Here is a 23,716-nt window from a genome sequence, read left to right on the forward strand (position 1 = left end):
CCGCCGCAAAAATCAACACTCCCTGGAAGGCGTTTATCAGATCGGTGAAGTACCAGATGTATTGCGGACCGCCGACAGCCCATGAGACGACGTCGGCAACCCAGGTAATACCCATCACAATCACCAGCTTCATACATATTCGGCCCAGCGTCGCTCTGAAAGTAGAAATTAACAAAAAAACTTAAATACAAGATGTATAAACAGGATATTTTTTTCAAGAAAATGAGAAATGTTTACTTGGAGAATTTCAAGATAGCGTACTTATAACTATGTTCTATATTTAAAATTCTCGAGAATTTTAAAGATAATATGACGATGATGATGATACAATTAAAGTAAAATGGTCCCTCCTATGATAATAAGGGCAATCGGATGCGACCCCGGCTTCGTTTATTTTACAGAGCTCATGCGTTGTTCAATACAGAAAGAAGTTTTTATAGTATATATTATTTACTTCTTGTTACCTATTTATTATATTAATTAGATGAAATATGAACAAAACAGCGTTGGGTAGAATCCAATCCTACTTTATCTTGAAATTTCACCTTAACATAAGAGAACATAGGTTAAGAATGTGAAGAGGTACGTCTCTGTAATTTCAGTTAAACTATCGGTTAGTACGCACGTGTAAACCAGAGGAGCCGCAGGCACGAAAGATCACGAGTGTGAAATTGATTGTAATAGCCCGGTTGACATTTCGCTATTGTTTACGTTATGATCGTTGTGCTAGCAACGTCGCTGAATGCGATATTACAAGAAATTATTTATCGCGCTATGAGACTCTCTCCCTGACGGTCAATAAAGCAATCGTACGCTTCGCAACATATGACGTGCGTAATGAATGTAAATGGTACGCGATTAATTGACATTGTTTATTTGATATGCGAGACTGCGCTTTGTCTCGTTATAAATAATAGGCGATCAAATAATACGCGATTATAAATTTTCGCTTTCCTCATTGGCGTTTAACTATTGACTTTTCGAGAAGCTCTCTCCCCTTTTCTGTCGGTGTGTACAAAATATGGCTCGATTCGTCCCGCCGATTTCCGTGTCGAAGGGTAGAAAAGCGAAATCCACTATTATTATTCGCGAATTATTGCGGAACAGGCACTAGAAAAGTTTCGCTTATTGTTAGATTATTATTCGTTATTAAACGAGTCATTTGAGCCTCGCGAGCGAAAGCATTCGATGTGCTATGCATCGACATATACATGATTGCTACAAATCCCTCATCCTAAAATTTCACGATTTTTCCCTGATTTCCAGACAAAATTTCATCATTTTCCCTATTTTCAATGATATTTAAATTTTTTTTGTATTTTCTGTCCTGATTTGGAGACCGTCGAATATTTTGTTGAAAGAGCAATTTAACATAGCAATGTAAATTAATGTCGCTGACACTAATTGCATTTAATTGCTAAGTTGATAGTATTTCAAAAGGTGTGAATGTTACGTATATTAAAGCCTCCTTTACAAAGCCAAAAATTTTAATTTTCCATAAAATTTTGCAAAATTCTCTAACTTTTCCTCAATATTTCTCTGATTTCCAGTTTTGTAACAATCCTAATATAATATATGTGTTCCATTACAGGGGAACCCCAAAGTCAAAGCGTTATTAATGCGTCCTGTCAGAATATTAGCGGCCCGTAGCACCGTACAGTCCGTACACCGGGCAGTATCGCAGAATTATGGCGTCGTAATGTCGCTCCGCGTGCAAGCCGGCCAGTGCGGCGTTATCCTGACGCGCCACATCGGTCGCGGCCACCGAGAATTCTATTTTCGTTGGCGTTGCTAATTATTATGAACGGACCGCGTGCAGTCACTCGGCTGTCGCGAGCACGAATTCGTAGAGAGGCCCCGGAGGGGAAATGAACGAGCATCGAAAATAACGTCTGAGAAGAAGAAACTGGAGGGAATGAGAGATAGGAACGATGAGAATGATGTTCAGAATAATTTGGAATCCCGTCTAATTTTTTTTTTTTTTTTTTTTTCGATAAACATGGCTGGAGTTGTCCTCGTGAAGACAATTTGGTAACTCGAGTTGCGAGTGTCGGCGAGCAGACAGAAATTGAAATAGCAGCAGTAAAGACTAAAGCGCGTGATATGTCGTTTCAATTACGAGTCTTATAGCTTTAACAGTGTAGGGTGATGATATCATAAATAAGCGGTGAAAAGATTTAATCAAGAGGGGATCTAAACTAATCTATGCCTTTATTGCTGCCTTGTGTAAAGCCTAAGCATAAACGGAGGAATATGTAGAGCAATTTAAGTAATCGTTCGAGAAAAAAAAAATTTTTCTCGCGTATTTGAATAATTGTAGCAAATTAGGAATCTCACAGATATGAAAAAAGAGAGAATAAAAACAGCCATTTAAGCGCTAAAGATTCAGTTTGACCGTTTAGGACCTTTATTTTCTATTTGTTGCGTATTCACATTACGGTCTTAAAAGATACTTTGTTTAATATCGTTTATAAAAATTATTCTCCATTTTGTATACATATTTGTCGTTAGATTTTCTCGTATTTTTCAGCATTACTTGCGCACAGAATGACATTTTCTTGTTTTTCTCGAAAGAGAACATAATTGGTCGAAATTATAAAATAAGTGACAGAGCCACTGCAGTTAAAGCTTAAGTGCGAAATAATTACAACCTCAGGAGATACGGAGTAAATGCGTCTTGTTTCCATGGTGAGGCGCGAGGGATCCTGTTTTATAAACGAGGTAATATTACGCTTCCGTCGAAGCTTCCGTCAGTAGAAGCGCTACGCGATATTATCTTCGCTGGCGTGTCTGTACGAAAATTTCAGATCACGAGCGAGCGATGTGAATAAACGAGAAAGGTTTCAAAACGTTACCGAATGAATGCGATACGATCGACCATGACAGCTGTCGCGCATCGAACAAAGCGCGACCGGAAGTGGGATGTATCGACTGGACGTGGAAAAGTACGATATAATTTGCACGAGGGTCAATATTACGAGCGCATGGCGAACAACAATAACCGGAGAGAATTCCTACGGGAAGCGGGGAGCGCAGAGTGCGAGTGAACGAGGTGGAGAATAGTCCACACATGGAAGCTCCGTAAATATTGAATCCCGCTGCACTGTTCTGTGCCATTCTGTGCCATTCTGTGCACGGTGGTCCGGGCCGGGTGTAACGCGAGACAATAAGGAGAAGGAACGGGAGAATAAATGAGAGTGCGCGGAAGAGAAACGCGAGAGTTTCAGGAGGCAACGGCCCAACAAAAGACTCGAAGGAAGATGTCCATTATCTAGGATCGAGAAAGCGGGAAAGGGAAACGCGCGATTCGAGCGATTGTCATGCGTGGCTTTTTCCTTTTTGGCTCTCTTCCGGGCAAATAAACCGAATGAAGTCGTTACAAGACTGTACATATGTGAGAAAACTCCATTTTCTCTAATCTCCGAGTCGAAATTTTGCTTCTACTTTGAACCTTAGTTTTAGGACGTATGTAGACTCTAGAGATTTATAATAGGTTCTAATCTAATGAATAAAGCTCCTACGTTGAACCTGTAAATGGCAGTTATTGCAAGATTTCCTATTTTTAGGTTCAAAAGAAGTTTTCTAAATAGAAGCTGTAGATTAAGTAATATTAACAGAGGCCCTATTTGATTGTACAAGTGTCAAAACAGGTTTACACAAGATTTAATTGAGGTTGAAAGAGATTCAAAGTAGGACTAAAATTTCGACTCAGGCATACTCAGTCAAACGGTCGAAAGAACGATTTCATCGAAGTATCTAAAAAATTAGTGAGATACAGATCTGAAAGTAATTTTATTAGATCATCAAAATAATTACGATCGAAACCTAAAACATGACGAGCAATGTTGTAGAAAGTTTTGACATTCTAACAACCAGTTTGAGCATCTTACATTATTATTTCGATGGTTCAACAAAATTATTTTCAGATCTGTTGATCTGTTCGATCGCGATAGACAGAATTACTACGTTTTTTTGCCGTTTATATTACGGACGATCAATTGATGGCTCAAGCATTTTCACACGTTGATCGCAATTTCGCACGTCTTCGAATACGGTTTTTCTACAGCTGTATAAAATATGTGATGAGAACCATTAAAGGAGAATAACGTCGCGTTTCGTGCTAATTATAAAATAAATTACGATAAGCTGTGATTCTGTTGAGATTTCGCGTTTCCACGCATTTATAGCGCGAGTCCACAATGAAGAGGAGCAGGAATCGCGAAGTTATTATCTCGTTTAATCGACGGAGTAAAAACAGTGAATATTGGACGAGTCGCGCGAAAGGACGAGCTAAACTCGGAAGATGAAAGCGACGACGCCAAGAAACGGAGGGGGACGCGGACGAAAAACGATCTGAAATAGACAGCCACGGGAGCGTTCATTCGTGGTTGCAAATAAATGTCAATCTTCGCGGACGGCAAGAATGGCGGAAGGTCCGCGAACTCGACGACGGAGTTAATTGACATGAGTAGATGGCGGGGAGAAATTTGCGCGCCTGCGATGATGACTTGGAAAATATCAAATACAGCTTGATGCGACTAGAAAGGGTCGACGACTTCGAATAAAATTTTAACCACCGCTGCACCGCGTGTTTACTCGTCGTCAGGCGGCTTTCGAAGTTTCTTGACATTCGCGCAGTTAATCATTCATAAGCCATGCGACATACGTTATTTTTAGACGCCACGCGAACGCCTGTGCTTTGCAATCAACGCATACAATTTGCCATAGTACTATAGAATGCAATCATCGGGGGTGCCCTCTCCAAAGAGTCACGGACATATCTTTTTCTTCTAGAATTCCAACCAGGTAATTTGCGACCTACGATATACGTACGGGAATATTATTAAAAAGAAAAAAGGGTAGAAACATAAGCCCGATAAATATGAACGAGTTACGAAGGAAGTGTTCCAGCTGCAATTGCGATATAAAAGTGTGTAATAAAACCTCTTGCCTACGCTTCCGCACTTATAGATCTTGCTCACGATTCCCGGTACTTTCTTCTAAGAAATCCACATCACGGGAGACATGAAAGTACGATATAACGTGAGAAAATCCTTCTTTCCGCGATTTAAGTGCGAAGTCAGGAAGTGGCGGCTTAAGGACGACAGACGCAGAGGTGTAAGTATCGCAGAAATACTGTCTATATAAAGTATATTTATATGATTCTCTCTCTTTCTCTCGTTCCCTACATGAAGACTATTCTCGCGCGGTCATAAGTACAGAAATACTGTCGCGCGTGTTCTCGGACGTGTGGAGCGGGCGTCGGCATAAAATATTTTTTGCTGGTGGAAATCCGCTATCTCGGCTCCGAGGCGAGGAACCGCGGAAACACAGATCTCCACTTTGCGCGACCGCGAGAGGAAAAAGGGTGGCGACGGAGACGTGAGAGTGCATCGGACTTGACGAACTGGATCCGCACGTCGGATGGTACTCGCCCTCTCGACGGTTATTGCGAGTGTTTCGTACCGCATTTATGACCTCCGCGGCCATCGCCGTGTCGTCTTTTGTCAGAAGATAATTCAAGCCGGCTCCTCCTTCCTCCAAATGTCAAATCGGACGTGACGTCCGTATACGTTAACTTGGCGCCACACTATCTGACCAGCCGCGTAGGCAGGCGTACAACGTTTTAAAATGTCAAGATCTTTTTCTTCATAAGTTTTTTTTGCGGACGTATATTACGTACACTGAAAAAAATTTATTAAATCGTAATACATATTTCTTTGAATAGTACTTAAATAAACGTTTATTTACGTTAAATAAATATTCACTCAACAAAAAATATAATAGTTAAATGAATGATTTTTATGTCAAAATAATCAAAATAAATATATTTTTATATTTAGTAAATATTATATTTACTTAGAACTACTCGAGCAAATATTTATTAAAATTTAGTATTTTTTTTTTAAAGTGTATATATTGTGTCTGCACGTGGTAAACAAAAATCGTCACTTCGTTTTAAAAACGGCTGTTAGTACGTTTATAACGTGTTTATATCTAATTTGTATCGTAACAAGCATTTATCGTGTCCGAAACCATTAAAAACACTGACATTTACTTCGTTGTTTATGAGCATATTTTCCTATTCTAATTTTGACGTGCGTATTCGTTGCGTATATTCATGTATATATTTATAATCACAGCTTTTTTCACTGAATGTCTTCATACTTTAAACTGAAATATAACACAAAACATAATATAAAAAATGATAAAAATGATACAACTGCGCACATTTCAGTGGAAGGAATATCCGAGATTATCAGTGATATTTATTTTATTCTATTCCGATGACAAACAAAAGTCACTATAAACTTGGTGTTGAATAAAAAATAATATTGTTATTTTCTCACATAAATACGGTCATGAATGTATGATGTGTTCGTAGATTTTCGCAAGACAATTTATCCACGTCGGGGTGTTCCGGAAACTATGCAAACGTACGTGATGAACGAAATCCGTTCGTTGAAGACACAGAACAAACTCGGGATGAGGTGAAATCTGCATATGCTATTACGTTTCCTTTTGCCAACAATGGCCGTATTGTGTTCGTGTACGTACATCACGGCGGGCAAATAGCGTCGTCGAAATCGCGAATTGGGATCGTCAATATCAATCTCGAATAGAGCGAGAGGATATAAGCGGATCGAAGCGACGTCGAGCGAATGGAAAATAACGATTGCCTGATATCAGTCGGCTGGAAGGTAATAAAATAAACTTCCCTGTGCGTACAAAGTCTGCGCTCTGTAAAAAGAATCCGTTCGCCTGTGCAAATCGGAAAGTACGAGGTGTCAAATACCTTTCGTAAAAAAAGTGAGAAATATTTTGACGTTCCAACGTCGAATCTTTTGTACGCAAGTCATCTGCACCTCAACGTATCAAGTTAAATTATTTTGGTAAACTTGAAATTAAAACTTATTTGTAAAGTAAAAGGTAAAATTTGTAGTCTTCAGGACTGTTGTCACAAATTCCTCATCCCCTAAAATTCCAGATAAAATTTCATAATTTTTCCTAACTTTCAGTAATATTTTAAAATTTTTTGTATTTTCGTCTTAATTTGGAAATCTCTCTCTCTCTCTCTCTCTCTCTCTCTCGTTAAATATTTTGTTGAGAGATCAATTAACATAGCAGTGTAAATTACTATTGTTGCTGACACTGTGTGTGTGTTTGCATTTTTAATTCTTAAGTTGGTAGTATTCCAAAATTGTGTAGATGTGATGAACATGTATCAAATTTCTTTAAAGTCAAGAATTTTTAATTTCCACTGACTGTTTTCATTTCCCTAATTTCCCTAATTTTGTGGCGATCCAGTATTTTTTTTAAGCTATTGTTCACATATTAGAGCTTATATATTCGTATACAAAAATATGAAATCGAAACAAACATTTTGAAACTTCCAAGGATTTTCCTTGGCTTTCGCTACATGTCCTTTCGACCAGTTATCCTTGATAGTCAACGAGCCCAGGCGCCGTCCTTCGGCGTCCAAAATAAAGTCCCGTATTCCCGCGAAAAACAGGAGACCAGGCGTTTCGCCTGGGCCAATAAAACTTGATCGTTTCCAAGGTGTGAGTGTCGTTTCGCAGTCGCTGAAACGATCGGGCGTTCCTCAGCGGCCGTGCGCAACGTCGCGTTTATTATCGTTGCATCGAAGCGTGTCGGAAATGGCCCGTAAATGCGGCTGTTGGCACAATTCCGGGATATTCCTAGAGTTATTGTTGGAGCATCGATATTCTCGCGTGTGCGCGTTATCGATACATTTCGTCTTTTCGCGAAGAGCAAATCGGAGCAATGCACTTCGTCTTCTGCGAAATGGTTCGGGATATTGTGAAAAGTCGCTTCTCGTTTGCGCGCTGTAACGAAACGTTGAATGTTTCCGATAAAACGAGCTTATGATCGAGCTTATGATCGTATTACTTCGACTCGATGTTCTTCGGTATCTTGCTGTTTCGTGCACATGTTTTTGTTTATTTAAACTTGAATTATATGGGAGATTTTCGTACGCCGTGTGCAAGATGTTATATACTATACTGTTAAATCTACACTGAAAAAAAAGATTGACTGCTGCAGCAAATTAGATCGTAAAATATGGCATAGCTTTTTTAATTGGCTGCGGCAGCCAATTTTTGGTTGCGTTAGCCTATCTGCAATGTCAGTATAGGATTTCGATAGACTAACACAACCAAAAATTGACTGCTGCAACCAATTAAAAATGCTATGCCATATTTTACGATCTAATTTGCTGCAGCAGCCAATCTTTTTTTCAGTGTATAGTGTCAAATTTAACTTAACGTGAGTCGCCATTCGCTCCTACTCAATCATTTCGTTATTTTATACTAAAACAATGGTTATATTTGACACTATGCAGTGTCAATTTAATACTATATAGACACTATATTGTGTCAAATTTAATTATCGTTTTGGTAAAAAACAACGATATATTTGGTAGGAGCTGTGGCGGTTCACGTTAGGTTAAATTTGACACTATAGATTTAACAGTGTAGGTAAAATTTTTGCGTGTTCCAAACGGAATTTCTCTGGTGAACGGCCGTTCATTTTTACATGACAAAATATATTGTCTCTTGCACACGTTTAAGTATCACTTCACTTCGATCTTTAAATAGATCAGACAAATTGAATCGATTAACTAGACTCCGCGGAGCGAGCAAATCAATCGGATACGAAGATAAGCAGATCTTCCAGTCCGTGCAAACGAGTTTATCTGCTTTGCGCGGTAGTAAGGTCACGAGACTTTTAACTTTTATTGGTAACGGCCATTTTTTGAAAACTGCAGAAAAACGCGAAGAGAATATTCATCAAGTTTCATCGTGGCTGGAAGGTAAATGTTTGCGCGAGACAGAGGCTGGTTGGCCGATGTCTCGCGTGACGAACGTGCGACATATGTTTACGAATTCCTCTCGATCACGGGAGGAAACTGCGCCGAAGGAATAAACGTTATTATTTTTCACCGTGGAATATGCCGGCGAAAGCCATACCCGTCGACCGCAAGATTGGCGAACGCCTCGAGAACTGGCAATGCCGTTCTGTTGAATTTAGGAGGACCATCAGCTGGTCGATCTCGAGCCATGCTGTCCCGGTTAATCCGACCAGATTGCAGGATGATTCTTCGTTAATCCATCGATAAATCGACTAGTAATACTCGTACATGGATACTGGGAGAGACAATAATGCTCGCGGAAATCAATTAAATTCATGCCTGATCACAACATTTCGAGTTCGCTTTATTTTCTTGTATTTCTCTCTAAAATTTTCAGAGTGAATCTCACTCTGAAGAGTAAAATCTCACTCTTAAAGATTAAAATTCCACTCCAACACTCAAGAAGAGAGTTCAATTAATATTATTATATCTTTCTCTCTAAAATTAATTTCGCTTAATTAATATCGTTTTAGAGTAAAATGTATTCCGTTGGTAAGAGAAAGCATAACGCTGCAAGCATTGTTATATTGCCGTATATTGTACGGAAAGATTAAATTTTGCATTGCAGAGAAATTTATTTATTAGCGTACAATAGCCTTTTATGATATAAAGAATAAATTAATATCCGTACAAAAGAAAAAAAACACTATTATTCCGTACAATTTATCTAATGAAATCCATTATTCATGAATAGAACACACGCAAATGAGCGTGTTCGTTTAAAACAGTCAAAGTTAAAACATGATAAATTATTTCTACGGAAACAATACTGGAAAATGAATGAGCAAGATATATTACGGTTCCTTTTTTTCAATTGCTACGAGGAGAATGTTTACTTACCTCTCGGTAGTGCTTTTCACGAATTCGCCTTTCCAGAGACCGCACGTCAATTCGCGAGCAGTTACAGCGAAAAACATAAGATTTACAGCTAGAAGCACTCCGATTGGTCCAAAGAAATACGCCAGGATTTCCATGTCACCTGCAAGGCAAACAGAACGAATCTAAAATTCTGTAGAAAATGGAAAATCGCAGTCTGCTTAACAATCATATAATACGATTCCATTCATACGTAGTTATGTTATAATAAATAATTTTTACAATTGCTTATTTACCCAGATATAATTTATGTCACGATGATTTGTGAGAAAATAATATGTATTACTTTATCATATTATACTGGGAAAAAAGCCTAGTAATAGTTAGCAAATGTATTTTATTTAGCTATGTATTATATTACTATAATATTTAATAAACATTATTAAACATAATAATAGTAATCAACGTTTGGTATTAATTATATTATTAAACATTTAGGAAAGTAAAATTAGTGTTCAGTTGGTTCAACTAAACGTTAATGTTTTAATTATTGTATATTAATTGAATATTTCATTAAAATTATTTTACTAAAAAAAGCATTTAGTATAATTATTTATTATATATTATATATTGAAAAGAATACTAAACTTTTAATAAATATTTGTTTGAATAGTAAATATTCACTAAATGTAAACATATATTTATTTGATACCAAAACCATTAATTTGATTTAATTATTTTTTATTGAGTAAATATTTATTTACCGTAAGTAAATGTTTACTTACAATTAATATTAATCAAAGAAATATGTATTAAGATTTAGCAAACTTTTTCTTTAGTGTAGCCTTCAAATTTCACGCGCAAACGTGAGGCTACAATTCCTGTAAGTAATAATAATTCTGACGACGCGTTTACGCGATCAAAACGGTAGTAACAGGATTCCTTAGAATTCGTGTTTCACGAGGAACAAACGCCAATTTCTATTTTAACTTTGCTAACGGACCATCGACACGAAATGGTCCTTGCACCTGGATTAATCATATGGCGATTCTCGCCCGTGGGACGACATGGATCGACAGAGCCAAGTTGATATTCCAGATTTTGAGCGGCGCGGCGCAGATATGCGAACGGCGGTGGCTGTTTCGCGTTGCACACACAAACTTCAATAATAAACGGCGCCGATCGACTAAACGACCAGCGGGTTTATCCTCGCGATGCTTAATTTGGCGCATCTCCGGTAATTCCGACAGTGGCGTCTGTTCGAATGATGTGCCATTCGCACCAGAAAAACGCAATAAGATGCGAAAACGTTGATTATTTTCGCGAGTCCTACCCATCAGCGAATCAGGAAATGAAAGTTGATTCTTGACATTTTAACTCTAAGCTACAAATTATCCCGCTCGTATTCATAATTAATTAAAATCACTCGCGTAATTCTCGGAATTATAAAATTCTTATCTATCGATGAGGAAGAGACGCGAAGAGAAAGGCGCGTCTCGGAATGCGGAAGGCGAGTTTTCGTAATGCACGCGAGCGGAAATAGATGGACGGATTTATGACAAACAAATAAATCGTACAGTGTCGACCTGTCGACAGACGCGGGTTTATTTTCTTGTCCGTATCGAAAGGCGGCATGTTACGACGAAAAGAAAATAGGGACGTCGCGCCGGCCGGAAGTTCGTTTTCGAACGAACGTCTGAATGTGCGACGCGTCTCCCTCATTTATTCTTAATTATTTATGACTCCGGGCGCGAGAACGGTAGTTCGCGATCGCAAACGATAATAACCAATGGGGCGAGACGCACTTTGTTTCCGTTATCCAATAATGTCCGATAGCCGATAACTTTGCTGTAGCGTCATTGCACATTTGTCTCTCCCTCTCGCGAATAGCGTTGTTTACGCACTACCCGGCCGCACATATCTCAAGCGATTAAATTTTTTGTTCTTTTCGTAGTGTGTGTGCACCATTTTCAAAAGGGACGTAATTATTCCTCACTCCACAATTGATCGCGGGATTAATCCTTCGTCCGATTTTTAATTAAAAATTGTCGCAAAATAAATATACAAACATTATTATACTTTGTCTTTTTTTACGATTTTATGAGAATTAGATAAAATAACTAAAAAAAAGAAGACAAAATGTTCAGTTTAATATCATTTGAGGAACAGTGATCTCTTGTGGTATACCAGAAATTACATTTGCTTTTGTGTGCTAGGATAGTTTCCAGAATTATTCACATTTATACAAACTCTTGTTGCTAAAAAGTATGCCAAGAATATACAGCTCGCAATCCTTTGAAATGCGTTTCGGAAGCGTGCAAGAGGTAACAATGCCAACAATCGCGATTTTTGTTTTCTCTTGTCGCTTTCGTCTGTTATAATTCTCTCCTCTGTTCGCCTACAAATCCTGCTATTTTTATGAGAGAAAATGTTTTTTGTGAAATTATTAAGAGGTCCTATCGAAACGTTGTATTGTATTTCATGCGATAAGCTGGAGCCAGGTAATCGGGGGATAAAAATAAAGTGAAAAATCCACCCGATTCACGAAGGGAGGTGGGCGAGCGCGTGCGATCGCACGATTGAACATGGTGAATTCTGCACGAGGTTACAACAACGAGGGTATTCCGTTGCGATCACGCGACCGCCATGCCATCATGATCCCGTCGAAATTGCATCCGAGCGCGGGAAAGGGCGGTATGTGTTTAGCAGAAATCATGGTAAATCACGCGGAACGTGCACTTACCCAATCGCGGGTCGGATCGGATCTGATCGGATCGGTTCCCCAGTTCCGAGTCTGGTGCAAGGCTGCGCGATTCCCTGAATTCCTGAGATGTGCACGCGCTGGTACGCATGCACGCTCGGATTTCAAGTTTAAGATAGACATTCTCATCCCGTATCACATGCATCAGTTAAATCCAAATATTTGCAATACGAATTCATATTCTGCTTTACAATATCGTTTTGCGCGAATGTATAATATGTATATATATTATATACCAAGTTCCAGTATACATATAATATATATTTATACTTATATATAATAATATAAGATCAGATGTAAACGCGATAATTTAAAGCAAAGTTAATTCTATTTGACGAAAAAGTGTTCACAAAATTATGATTTTATATAAATAGCATAAAGAATAAATAATGATCTAATAATATTCCATTTTCATACACATTTAATATAGGAAATGAAATATTTCTAAAGTTTAGCATAAAATTTAATTATATTATTTGACTTTATATTACATGACTATATTATTCTATAAAACATGTTTATATTGTATGACTATATTATTCTACAAAACATATAAATAATGCATGGAAAATATATGCAATTACATATGATCTTATAATTGAGTTTATGTAGCTGCGTTGTGCAGAAGATTAATTTACATATTATTATCGTGTTTCCAGTTTATATATGAAATAATAAAATATTATATATATTTACACTTCTCTCTCTCTCTCTCTCTTTCTCTCTCTCTCTCTCTCTCTCTTCCCCACGCAATACAAATCATTAAAATAAATTGATTATAATTTACTGAGCCAGTATTACAATCAATCAAAATGTGACAAAGTTATTACAAAATATTGAACATTATTTACTAAATTACACAAGAATTTTAAACAGTAGTAAAAATAGGATTCATGTGCAAAATCCGCTATTTCGATCTTCGGTAATTTAGTGACCGAAACCCTGGTCGACACTCCGGTCGCTTTTATCGGGGTGATTCGCTCCCTCGCAGCCAACCGGACCCAACGACTCTTCCAACCCCATAACTACGGATGCAATCTGCCAGAAACAGACTTCCACGAGAACTCCTCCCGTAGCCACTTATCGGCTACAGGGAGGCATCCGCGCGTCCGCAAACAAATCCATAAATAAAATACTTAACGGACTAAAAAACTTCGCAAGTGGCAAGTATCGTACACACCCTTCGCAGATATTAAATTGCGACTTGATCCAATAGAGATTTTTTTTTCGAAAACTTTCTCAAGTTACGACAAAAATGTGAAACGAGTGCATGATACCTCGAATTGATCGGGCGCGAGAATCGAGAAATTCTATTATTTTTTCGAGGTTTTTGGATCTCCGCCCAATAGATTCGCGACAGAAATAAAGCGTCGGAGCAACGATCCAAGAAATTCCTGTAAAAGTTGTACCTATGGTATATAAAGATCAAGACAAAGAAATCATTAATATCCTACATTTTTCAGGTGATATCCGTTAAAAAATTCAAACAAAATATTTGTCATGGAGCTCCACACGCTCGCGAGATTAAATCTAATATGATTTAAATGGCGCGCTTAAGCTTCACGGAATTTTACGCTCGATATTTAAGAGGAGGTTTTAACTCTAAAGTTATGTAGCAATGTTGGTTTCATAAAAATAAACTCTGGGTAATCCATTGCATCGTACACAAGTTCACTTCTTTTTGTTTTAGTTCGTTCATTATTATAGTCGGATCAATAGTGATCTGAATCAACGAATAATGATGTTTAAAATTAATAATTTTTACAACTAAATTAAATTTAATTAACAAAATTTTTATTTTAGCAGAGAGAATATAGAAGTTTCTGTGACAACTTTCGATTGACTTCGATTCAATCATACAAGATAGTAATATAACAATCTATTTAAAAATCTATATATCTATAATATTTTAATGTTTAGTTTAATGATATTTATAATATGTCCATTATAAAAATATAAAAATTTACAATAATTTCTCTAAAAATGACAATCGTAACAATTTATTTTTTTTTTATTTAACGAAAATCAAATCATCATTCGCGCCGCGTCGAAAATTTGTTCCATCACGAATTCGTGTCCAAAAATTGTGTACACGATACGCAGTAATGAATAGATGGTGCACACATAAAACAATGTAACGCATATTTTTTTAAATGCATGCGGACATATCGAATCAGCGAACCTTAAACGCTTAACGCAATAAAATGATACGTAAATATCCCCAATGTTTTCCTTATTGATACTTGTTAAAGCATTTTTAGATGAGCGGAAATATACAAAAAACACAAGCAGTGTCGTGCAACTCTAATAAACACAAACAACGGTCGTATAAACACGATGTATGGCTTATATCGGACATAGCAAAATAAAATAAACGTGAAAATTAGACAGGCAGCAAATTGCGGCGAAACTGAACGATCAAATACAGATTTGCATTGTTCGGAATAACCGTTACTCAAGCTCCGTAACTTTTTATCGACGAGCACTGATCGTTCTGCAAGCCAACAGGCATATCGCGAATGTATTGAAATATCCTGACATTCCATTGATGTTTGTAATGTACACTTTGCTCTCGATTCCTCCAATTACCGTTTTATTTTATTATGGGATTAAAAGATTTATTTCACTTGTTATCATTAATTTATCAAATTCCTTCGTAAATTACTTCGTAAATTCCGATTAAATATAGAATTCTAATAGAATTCAATAATAATAACTTTATTAAACTTCAAGTAATAAAAGCTATTACAAAGAAGAACAAAAGTATCATAGAAAGATGCATCTCAAAAGATGAGGCATCAGTAATAATGCTATTTATAAATCTAAATCTATAATTTTAATAATAATAATAATATATACTTGTGCAAAAGTAATTTATTTTTAGCACATGATATCGGCTATTAAACTTAAAGTTCTTTAAATTAGATTTAAATCTCTCTAATCGACCAGATCTGCCTCGGTTGTTGCGGATAATCAACCCTTCGCTAATTGTTACGCAATTCTCGGAGCTTCTACCGCCAGCTGGAATAATCGCAGTTTTTTACCTCTTGGTGGTCGGAGAACCGGTGCTTTCCACGAGAGCTCAACGTCAAACTTTAGCAGCTCGTCACGAAACTTTCGGAACATCGTGTAGCGGGTCCTGTTCAGATAACCGAGCTAACTTGCATCCCGATGTCCGCCGGGAAGGCACGGAATATTAAACGAATGCGGAGAAGAGTGAACTTGTATTCCAGGCTTCTTCTCGGCCTCTTTCTCATCCGGCTGCTCATCAAGGCAGCGTCTCAAAATGCAACGTACGTATAGCCGCGACGCGACGCCACGCCAAATTCCCTAACTTTATCGAAGCTGGTCCCGCAACGGGATCGGACGACGTCTTGTTACGCGCTGTCTCACACCAGACAGCGAAAAAGTTTTTCCAGACATTCTGGACATCGCGCGAACTACGATGAATACCGAGAAAGAATTATATTGAAATGGAGAACGCATCAAGAAGTCGAGAGTTGTCTCCTCAGTAAAAGAGAAACATAACATGCGCGTAGCACATTTCACGGATGATTAGAATATCAATGCAGCAGAAATGTAAACTCGCGAGAGTCTGAAAAGGAAATGTAAAGACTTTGAAAAAGAATTAATACTGTAATGAATCAATTAAAAGAAATAAACCTATTTTTGATCAAAGTGGATCTTAGTTCTTAAATATTTCAGAGTAAATTTATATCCAATTCTGAAATCTTTTTCGGTCTTGAAACGTAATCGTGAACAGAATTAGAGTAGTATAATATCACATGTTAAATTAATAATTCTTTCATGCTAATAGGCATCTTAGAAAGATATTAATAATTTGATGTTAATCTAAGCATTTTAAGAACTGTAAATAATTTAATTTATTACGAAAAATATTGCCTTAGCCAGAATTTGAATCCCGGCATTTTTATTAACATCAAAAATTATTAAATTGTGTGTGCTTATCAATTTAATATGTGATATTACTACTCTAGTTTCTGTTTATTTTTGCATTTTGAGACCGAAAAAGATTTCGGCGTGCGGTTTGCAGAATTGAATATGTACATATTATATAAATTCGCTTTGAAATATTTAAGCACTAAGATCCGTTTTAACCGAAAATAGATTTATTCCTCTTAACTTATTTATTCTTGTTGGTTTAATACGAATTATAATTGTTACTTGTAATAATTACATTGAATTTCTCTTCAGAATATATAGTAACAAGATCGATTCAAATGATAATATGTATTAAAGAAAATCTAGCCTTTTTCTTTCGAAACCTTAAAAGCCAATGAAAGATTTATTCCAATGTCGGACTACATTCGCTCATCTCGATCGAGCGATTGACGCGTAAAAACAAGCCCAGGCTGTATTTTCAGCTTGTGCATCTTGTTCAAGACTGCCGGGCGGCATAAGAATACGCGAGGATGCACCATAAAAGAGGAGATAAAGGCGTTACGAGCAAAAAAGGGGATAAACCGCGGCGGGACCGGCTTTCGAATCTTGCGGCCGCGAGAGATCGCTGTCTATATTTGCTGGATCTGGCAGGTCGCCAACAATAGCTGTTTCGCACGAGTTATATCTCACTCCCATGGCAACCCGTAACAAACATAAATGAATTATGTCCACGCGTGCCGTTCGATACTTTACGAGAGGCACCTCCGCCACGGTCAAATCCGATTAGTTCGTCGCCGAAAGTGTTAGCGTTAAATCAATCGCGAGAAGCGGCGCCGCGCAACTTTACGCTCATTTTTATCGTCTCGTCTCATTTTTTTTTTATCTCGATGTTTTCCGCTTTTGCGCTGTAGCTCCGATTTATACATGAGGGCTATTAATCACGGCTAGTTTCTCGGGTCAAAACGGAGTCTGACTGCTTCTATTTAGTTCGCGAACGAAAGATGTCACACATCGGCGATGTTTTCGTCGGGTATTTTTTTGGAACGTATATAACATGTAATAATTTAAAAGACGCAGTAAACGACTTAACTTCGTTAATACAATAAAATATATATCCTGTGTATCTGAATTTCCAATTCATTGCGTCCTCTTAAACTCGAGTAATAAACGAAATTGCGTGATAAATAAAGAAGGATTTGAAAACGGGGTTTATACGGGGTGCTTTCGCGGCTCTTCAGCATCCGATAATTCCCTCTGCATTTCATTACCATTTCGATTATTCTAATCGCCACTATGTACGATCACCCCTCTTCCGATGTGTGTGTGGGGGGGGAGCACATTCGAAATAATTGTTTAATTTATGAATTGTTGATTACAATATACATTTTTAAAAATAAATTATATATAAAGTTATATAAAATATTTATAAAAAATAGAATTTAATTTATTTGTTATTCTAAAAACACTGAAAAATATATTCTTTTTTATAGGAACGCTTTTAGAATCGTCGATACGTACTTTCTCATATATATTCATGTTTGTGCACGAAAAACGAGGAGAGTTTCATGAATTTCACATGGTAATTTTGCTTTGGCTGCGACCGGGTTATCAGAATAACCCTGAATTCTCGGGTGACAGTTATATATCAAACTGATAATAGTAATAAATACACCTATTTCCATTATTTACTCTAATTTCATGAAAGTGATTTTATTGCTATAAATTAGTAATTCAAAACGCCCAAGTATAAGACTCCTTTTACAAAATTTATGATACTCGCACTTCGCCTCTTTAATCCACTTAAATTACCATCCACAAAGATAGAAATATTATGCGCTGAATTAAATTATGCGGTAAATCTTGACTCCTTTCTAACTATAAATATATCTGAATATTTAATTAATTTGGAGACGGATTGATAGCGAAGACTGCTACATATGACAATTAAAATTATTTTATGATATGTACTACTCAAGAGATAATATCTGAGATTTATTTCATCAATTATATTAAATTCCTTATAATTCCTTAGTTTTTTTTAATCGCTAATTACTATTCGCTTACATACACAGACTATCTCTAGATAGTTTCGTAAAGGTAATCTTATATAGTCAATAATACTGTCAGTATTAACAAATACTAACAATATTTCTGATTGTGTGTGGTTAATATTGATGGAATGTAGAATACTGACGGTGATCTTGATTTTGATTCTCGAGCATCAGTATCACTTTATTAGGATTAGGATAGATGTCACAGTATATGTTATAGTGCAATAATGTACGTAAAACTAACGTGAAATATATTGTCAATAATACTGATTCGGTAAGAATGTAAAAATACTAAAAATACTTATTGATGCATATTGTCAGTATTACTGATTCAATATTACTGATCAGTATTATTGACTGTGTCATTTAAAAAAAAAAAAGAATTAATCCGAAACAACTCTTTGTGCATCTTTTTTTAATCGAGTATACCTAAAGGTGTTATTATCGTTCGTTTCGACGACGTTAAATACAAGTCAAGAAACAAGGGATATAAACGCAAAATAAGGGACAGTCTCAGGGCCCATTTAAACGTGCATACGCGCATTCCTATTAGTACGGGCCGTATAATCGGGCTCCGAGGCAGGGGAAACGAGGGTTTCGGTCGTTTCGCACGACGGGGTTGGACTAGCTGGCGCCAGGTTTATCTCTCTACCCTATCGTTTCAACCTATGCCGTTATGGAGTGCCGTTATAGTGTGGGTGAGGGGGAAAAGGTTCGCTGCCTGGTTGTGGCGCAGGCGGCACCCTTCGTCTCCTGCAGGAGCATTGTGTCAGGGAAAACAACTCGTGATGGCACCGACGTAGTCTCTCACGAGGTACTATTATTCCGATTTAGAACGGATAGAGCAGCTTTGCCTCTCCAGGTGTAGCTTTTGTGTTCTCAGATACCCTTAGCAAAAAAAGTGAGATCGCACGGTGAAAGAAGCTTGAAGCATATGAACGTGAAATATCCTCTTCTCTCTTTCTCTTATCATTTTAACGACATCTCATCATTTTGAGACATGGTGAGCTTTGAAAGATTCTAGAAGCAAGCAAAATCGAATATTTGGAGAAGAGAAGAAAGAGACCACGTTGTCAATATTGATGAATTACAGTCGATTCGTACAGACATTCATCCTTATTTTCTGAAATTTTTGAATTAAAATTTTAGAAAAAATGTATAGTGACAAATAATACGTAGATATTGATTCTAATTTATCGATTTAGAAGTGCCTACGCGATTTATTTTCCAGATAATAATAAACATTTTAAGGTTTTCGAAAGATTATGGGTATATAATCTTACAATTAAATTCATATTCAACCGAGAACAAATCAAATAAGAGAAATAAATCTATTTTCAGTCAAAGCGGATCTTGATATTTAAATATTTCAGAGTGAATTTATATTATACATATCCAATTCTATAAACTGCGCGTCGAAATCTTTTACGGTCTTGAAAACGTAATTATGAATAGAACTAAAGTTGTAATATCATATTAAATTGATAAGCAATCTAATCTAATTTTATTCATAAATTGCACGTCAAGATCGAAAAAGATTTCGACACGCGATTTGCAGAATTGAATATGTATATAAATGAAATTTCATTAAGCACTAATTGTAAGATCCGCTTTAATTGAAAATTATTTATTTCTCTTAATTGATATAATCTTACGACGTTTTATTGTCGCTTCATTGCAATTTTATAAGCAATTTCACAGAGTTTACCAAATCGTCGAAATACATCGCGCGCGCACAATCAGGAGGCGTCGGTAATTATTATCTTTGTCGGCTCTTTGATATTCTTTTTTTCCAAAGGGGAAAAATCGATCCTCCCACCCGCACGCGGGTAGTCGTGGTTGAGAAACGCGGCGACGAGGTGGATTGGTTGTTTGTATTTAATTGCAATCTCTGGCCGCGACAGGGGTGGATCTGCGGATTCGGCATGTAAAAAGTGAGCGTTAATCAGCGGGATGCGAGCGGCGTGGATCGCGGCCTGACGTAATTAATACACCGGCGAACGGTGTGTTTGCAGCGCGCATCTATAGGTGAACTTTAGGACGCGAAGCGTTACGCGATGGGATTGTGGGATGTGAATTACGCAGGGAATCGGGTCGTTAAATGGCCGGGCACAACAATCCGTAGTCTGACGCAACGAATAGAGATGCCCCCCTCGTCGCCGTTACGATGTTGAACCTTATTATCTCTGTTCAACCCGCGAGAGATCCGCAGGCAGGCCGCGTCTGTCGGTTATTATTGGGGATCCGGGGTATTAAAGGCGCTTCGGGGCGAGGTATCGATCTTCAGTCGCCCTTTACGTTATACTTAAATACAATATTTCGACCGACGCGTATAATCCGCTTACGAAAGTATCCGCGCTCGTTAATGCACCACGTAGAAGCCGACACAACGGCTGGCGTTCTGTTCCTTATTGTAATCGATTATTTGTACGCGCGGATAATTATGTACCCATCTAGAGGGAGAAATCGTATGAGAATGTACATGGTTTGTACGTAACATTTCAGGGAGCGTGTAATCCTCTTGCGCGAGTCGAGTGGCAGTCACTCAACTGTATTAATGATGTATTAATGCACATATATTTATATAAATGTTCTTCGTGTCGTACAAATGGAAGTACCTACCGTTGTCATGTATTCTTTATACACGTATTTCGTATATGAAAGCTCAAATACAAACGCATGTATTCAAATAACTTTTTTGAGCCGCGGATTTCTCCGTCAATCTGAACCTATAGTTTGTTCACTGTAAAAAACGGAAATACCAATTTTCCGATACTTTCAACAGTTATTTATCCGCGGAGAATAATCGGGAATAAAAATAAAGATTTTAAAACAACAAGAATTCAATAAGAAAAAATGAAATCTTTCGGGATAATCATTGATTTATGTGTGCGTAACAACGATTACATTCGCGACATCATTTTATTTTTTGACATTGGTCGCGTCGGTGTCGAATGATGGTACTTCATTAGCAATTAATTCGACTCGACCGATCGATTAACAAAACCAATTTAATCGGCACTGTGAGAGCGCGGATGACCAGTTCTATTAATTGGCAGAATAATCGGATCACAAGGGATTGTCGGATAACGGTCTGCTCGCAACGTATTACTTTCGATAATAAGCTCCGTTATTGTCTGTCAAATCGATATCTTATTACTAAAATGACTTTAGTTTCAAGCACGTATATTTTGCTTTTTAGATTAGAATTTGTAAAATCGTAAGAAAAAAATATGAGATACCTATATTCAAATTTTCACAAAAAGAAGAATTTGTCAATTTTTAACTCTGCATATGTTTCATTAAAATACATTAAATGAATAACTCGATTGGTGCATGTTACATCCGAGAAGATAAACTAAAACGAATAAAATAAGCAAATAGATAATATTAATCTCCGTAATAATATTAAAGATAGCTGATCTTAATAAATCGGCTGATAAGCGATCTCGTGTATCCTGGGTGATTAATATCGGCTTTAATTGTAGCAAGGAAATTAATTGATTCACAAAGATGAGGCACATTCTATGCGTTGATATTAATCGCCAAGCAAATGATCGATTATTCGACTTGCGAGTGGTTGAATCATTTATTGGTAACGAGGATACTAAAGGCTTCCCCATGGCGTAGAGCTAGTCTGAAGGGAAACGAATGCATCACAGTTATTAATTACTGCAGACGTGGTTGTAAATAATTCCCATTAAATCGGTCGATCATTTTGAACTGCAAGAATAGCGCATTTCGATATCTATAATAATGCATTATTGCGGACACGGTATCGTCGAGAGGGAGTCTGGATTATAGCTATACGCCAAGTTTAATTAGAGCAATGATCTAGCTCGAACTATACATATATATCGTCCGACAAGTAATTCGTCCCCAATTGCATCATTACGCTAGCCGTGTAACAAACACGTCATAGCTCTATTTAATTGAGATGTGCGCTAGTTTATATAGTACATATCGGCCGTCCGTTTCATATCGCGTTGCTAACGACGAAACTCCAGTCGCGAAATGTGAGCCCCTTGACAGGGAAAACTAATATCCTTTGTTAGAAATAAATCTACTCGTTTTACATTGACCTGACTAAAAGCTTTCTTGTCATCATAGTTTCACTAAAATCTGTATTAAATCTTAGAATCATTTGCTATTTAAAAAATCATTATTATCTACTTTATCATTACATTATATTTATCATTACATTAATCTACTTTAGAATTCGTCACGATATTTTTTTATTAAGATAGAGAGCTGCCCTTAGTAGTTCCTTATTATTTCAGGAGATGCAAATCTAACGGGATCTGATAATATGATGAGGCGAACTAGAAGGGCAACGGGTGGATGAGGCAAGTTCACGCGTCCATAAGATAGTTCACGCAGAAATGACGAGGGGTTTAACGGACGAGGTAAGAACTTACCGTAGAACCAACACTGCTTCTCACCGAAGCGAGGCCTCAGAAATGTGTACTGTGGTTGAGGCGGTAGATGGTCCAGAAGCGCAGCCAAACCGGCGACAAGGAAGGGCCCACCCCAGGCGTAGCAGGCATAGACCCTGAGCCTAAGGGTCTCTTGACCTTTTTCCAAGCTCACTGGTCGCAAATCCCTGAAAGCAACAAAAAGCGAGGGCTCAGTCAGTGAAGAAGCATGGCGATTGCGAAGAGAATACGCGGCATTGTGAGAAATGCAGGGAAATAAAATATCGAGGCGGCCACGGGTATCCGCTCTTTTTCTATTCCACGTTTCCTCTCGACTATAGCGAATGAATGGAGAACGAAAAAGCCATTCAAGAACACGTTTTTTTTTCTTCTGGTCATGACAAAGAAGTAATTATAGCCTCGGAAATAATTATTTCTATCGTAAGGAAGTAGCAGATACGGCAATGTAATAACACAATAGAAATATTTATTAGGTTATCGTTGCCATTGATCGATCTTCTGCTTAATAAAACGAAACTGCGTGAGAATTCGGCACGTTTACTTGTAACATATTAAATTGTAAAGCTTTGTCATTGTCCGGCTAGTTTAATATCGCCATAATGACACTCGTGGCAGGGAGATGAACGTTAGGGCTGGATACATGAGGGGTTGTTACTCGTAAATCGTATCCTAACGCAAATGTCGATTAGCGCAACGAGAAGTTGCGAAAGTAGTTGTTGTATTAACTTTTTCCCTATTGCAGGAGGGAAAAAGTTAATACAAGAAGAAAAGATAGTTTCGAATATTACAATAATCATAAATTATTTCTGTTAGACTT

General features: G+C 37.3%; 1 protein-coding gene across 1 annotated transcript in view; it reads right to left on the minus strand.

The window, feature by feature from the left end:
* The window catches only part of mthl1 (adhesion G-protein coupled receptor methuselah-like 1), a 161,661-nt gene that overhangs the window by 237 nt on the left and 137,708 nt on the right, over positions 1-23,716 (minus strand). The window contains exons 5-7 of the mRNA XM_018462373.1: positions 22,882-23,066; positions 9,773-9,911; positions 5-155 (exon numbers count right to left, since the gene is read on the minus strand). Of these exons, the coding sequence (XP_018317875.1) occupies positions 5-155; positions 9,773-9,911; positions 22,882-23,066 (475 nt within the window). The remainder of the gene's footprint in view (positions 1-4; positions 156-9,772; positions 9,912-22,881; positions 23,067-23,716) is intronic.

This window comes from Mycetomoellerius zeteki, unplaced genomic scaffold (genome assembly GCF_001594055.1).
Source record: "Mycetomoellerius zeteki isolate Tzet28-1 unplaced genomic scaffold, Tzet1.0 scaffold140, whole genome shotgun sequence".
NCBI classification, from domain to species: domain Eukaryota; kingdom Metazoa; phylum Arthropoda; class Insecta; order Hymenoptera; family Formicidae; genus Mycetomoellerius; species Mycetomoellerius zeteki.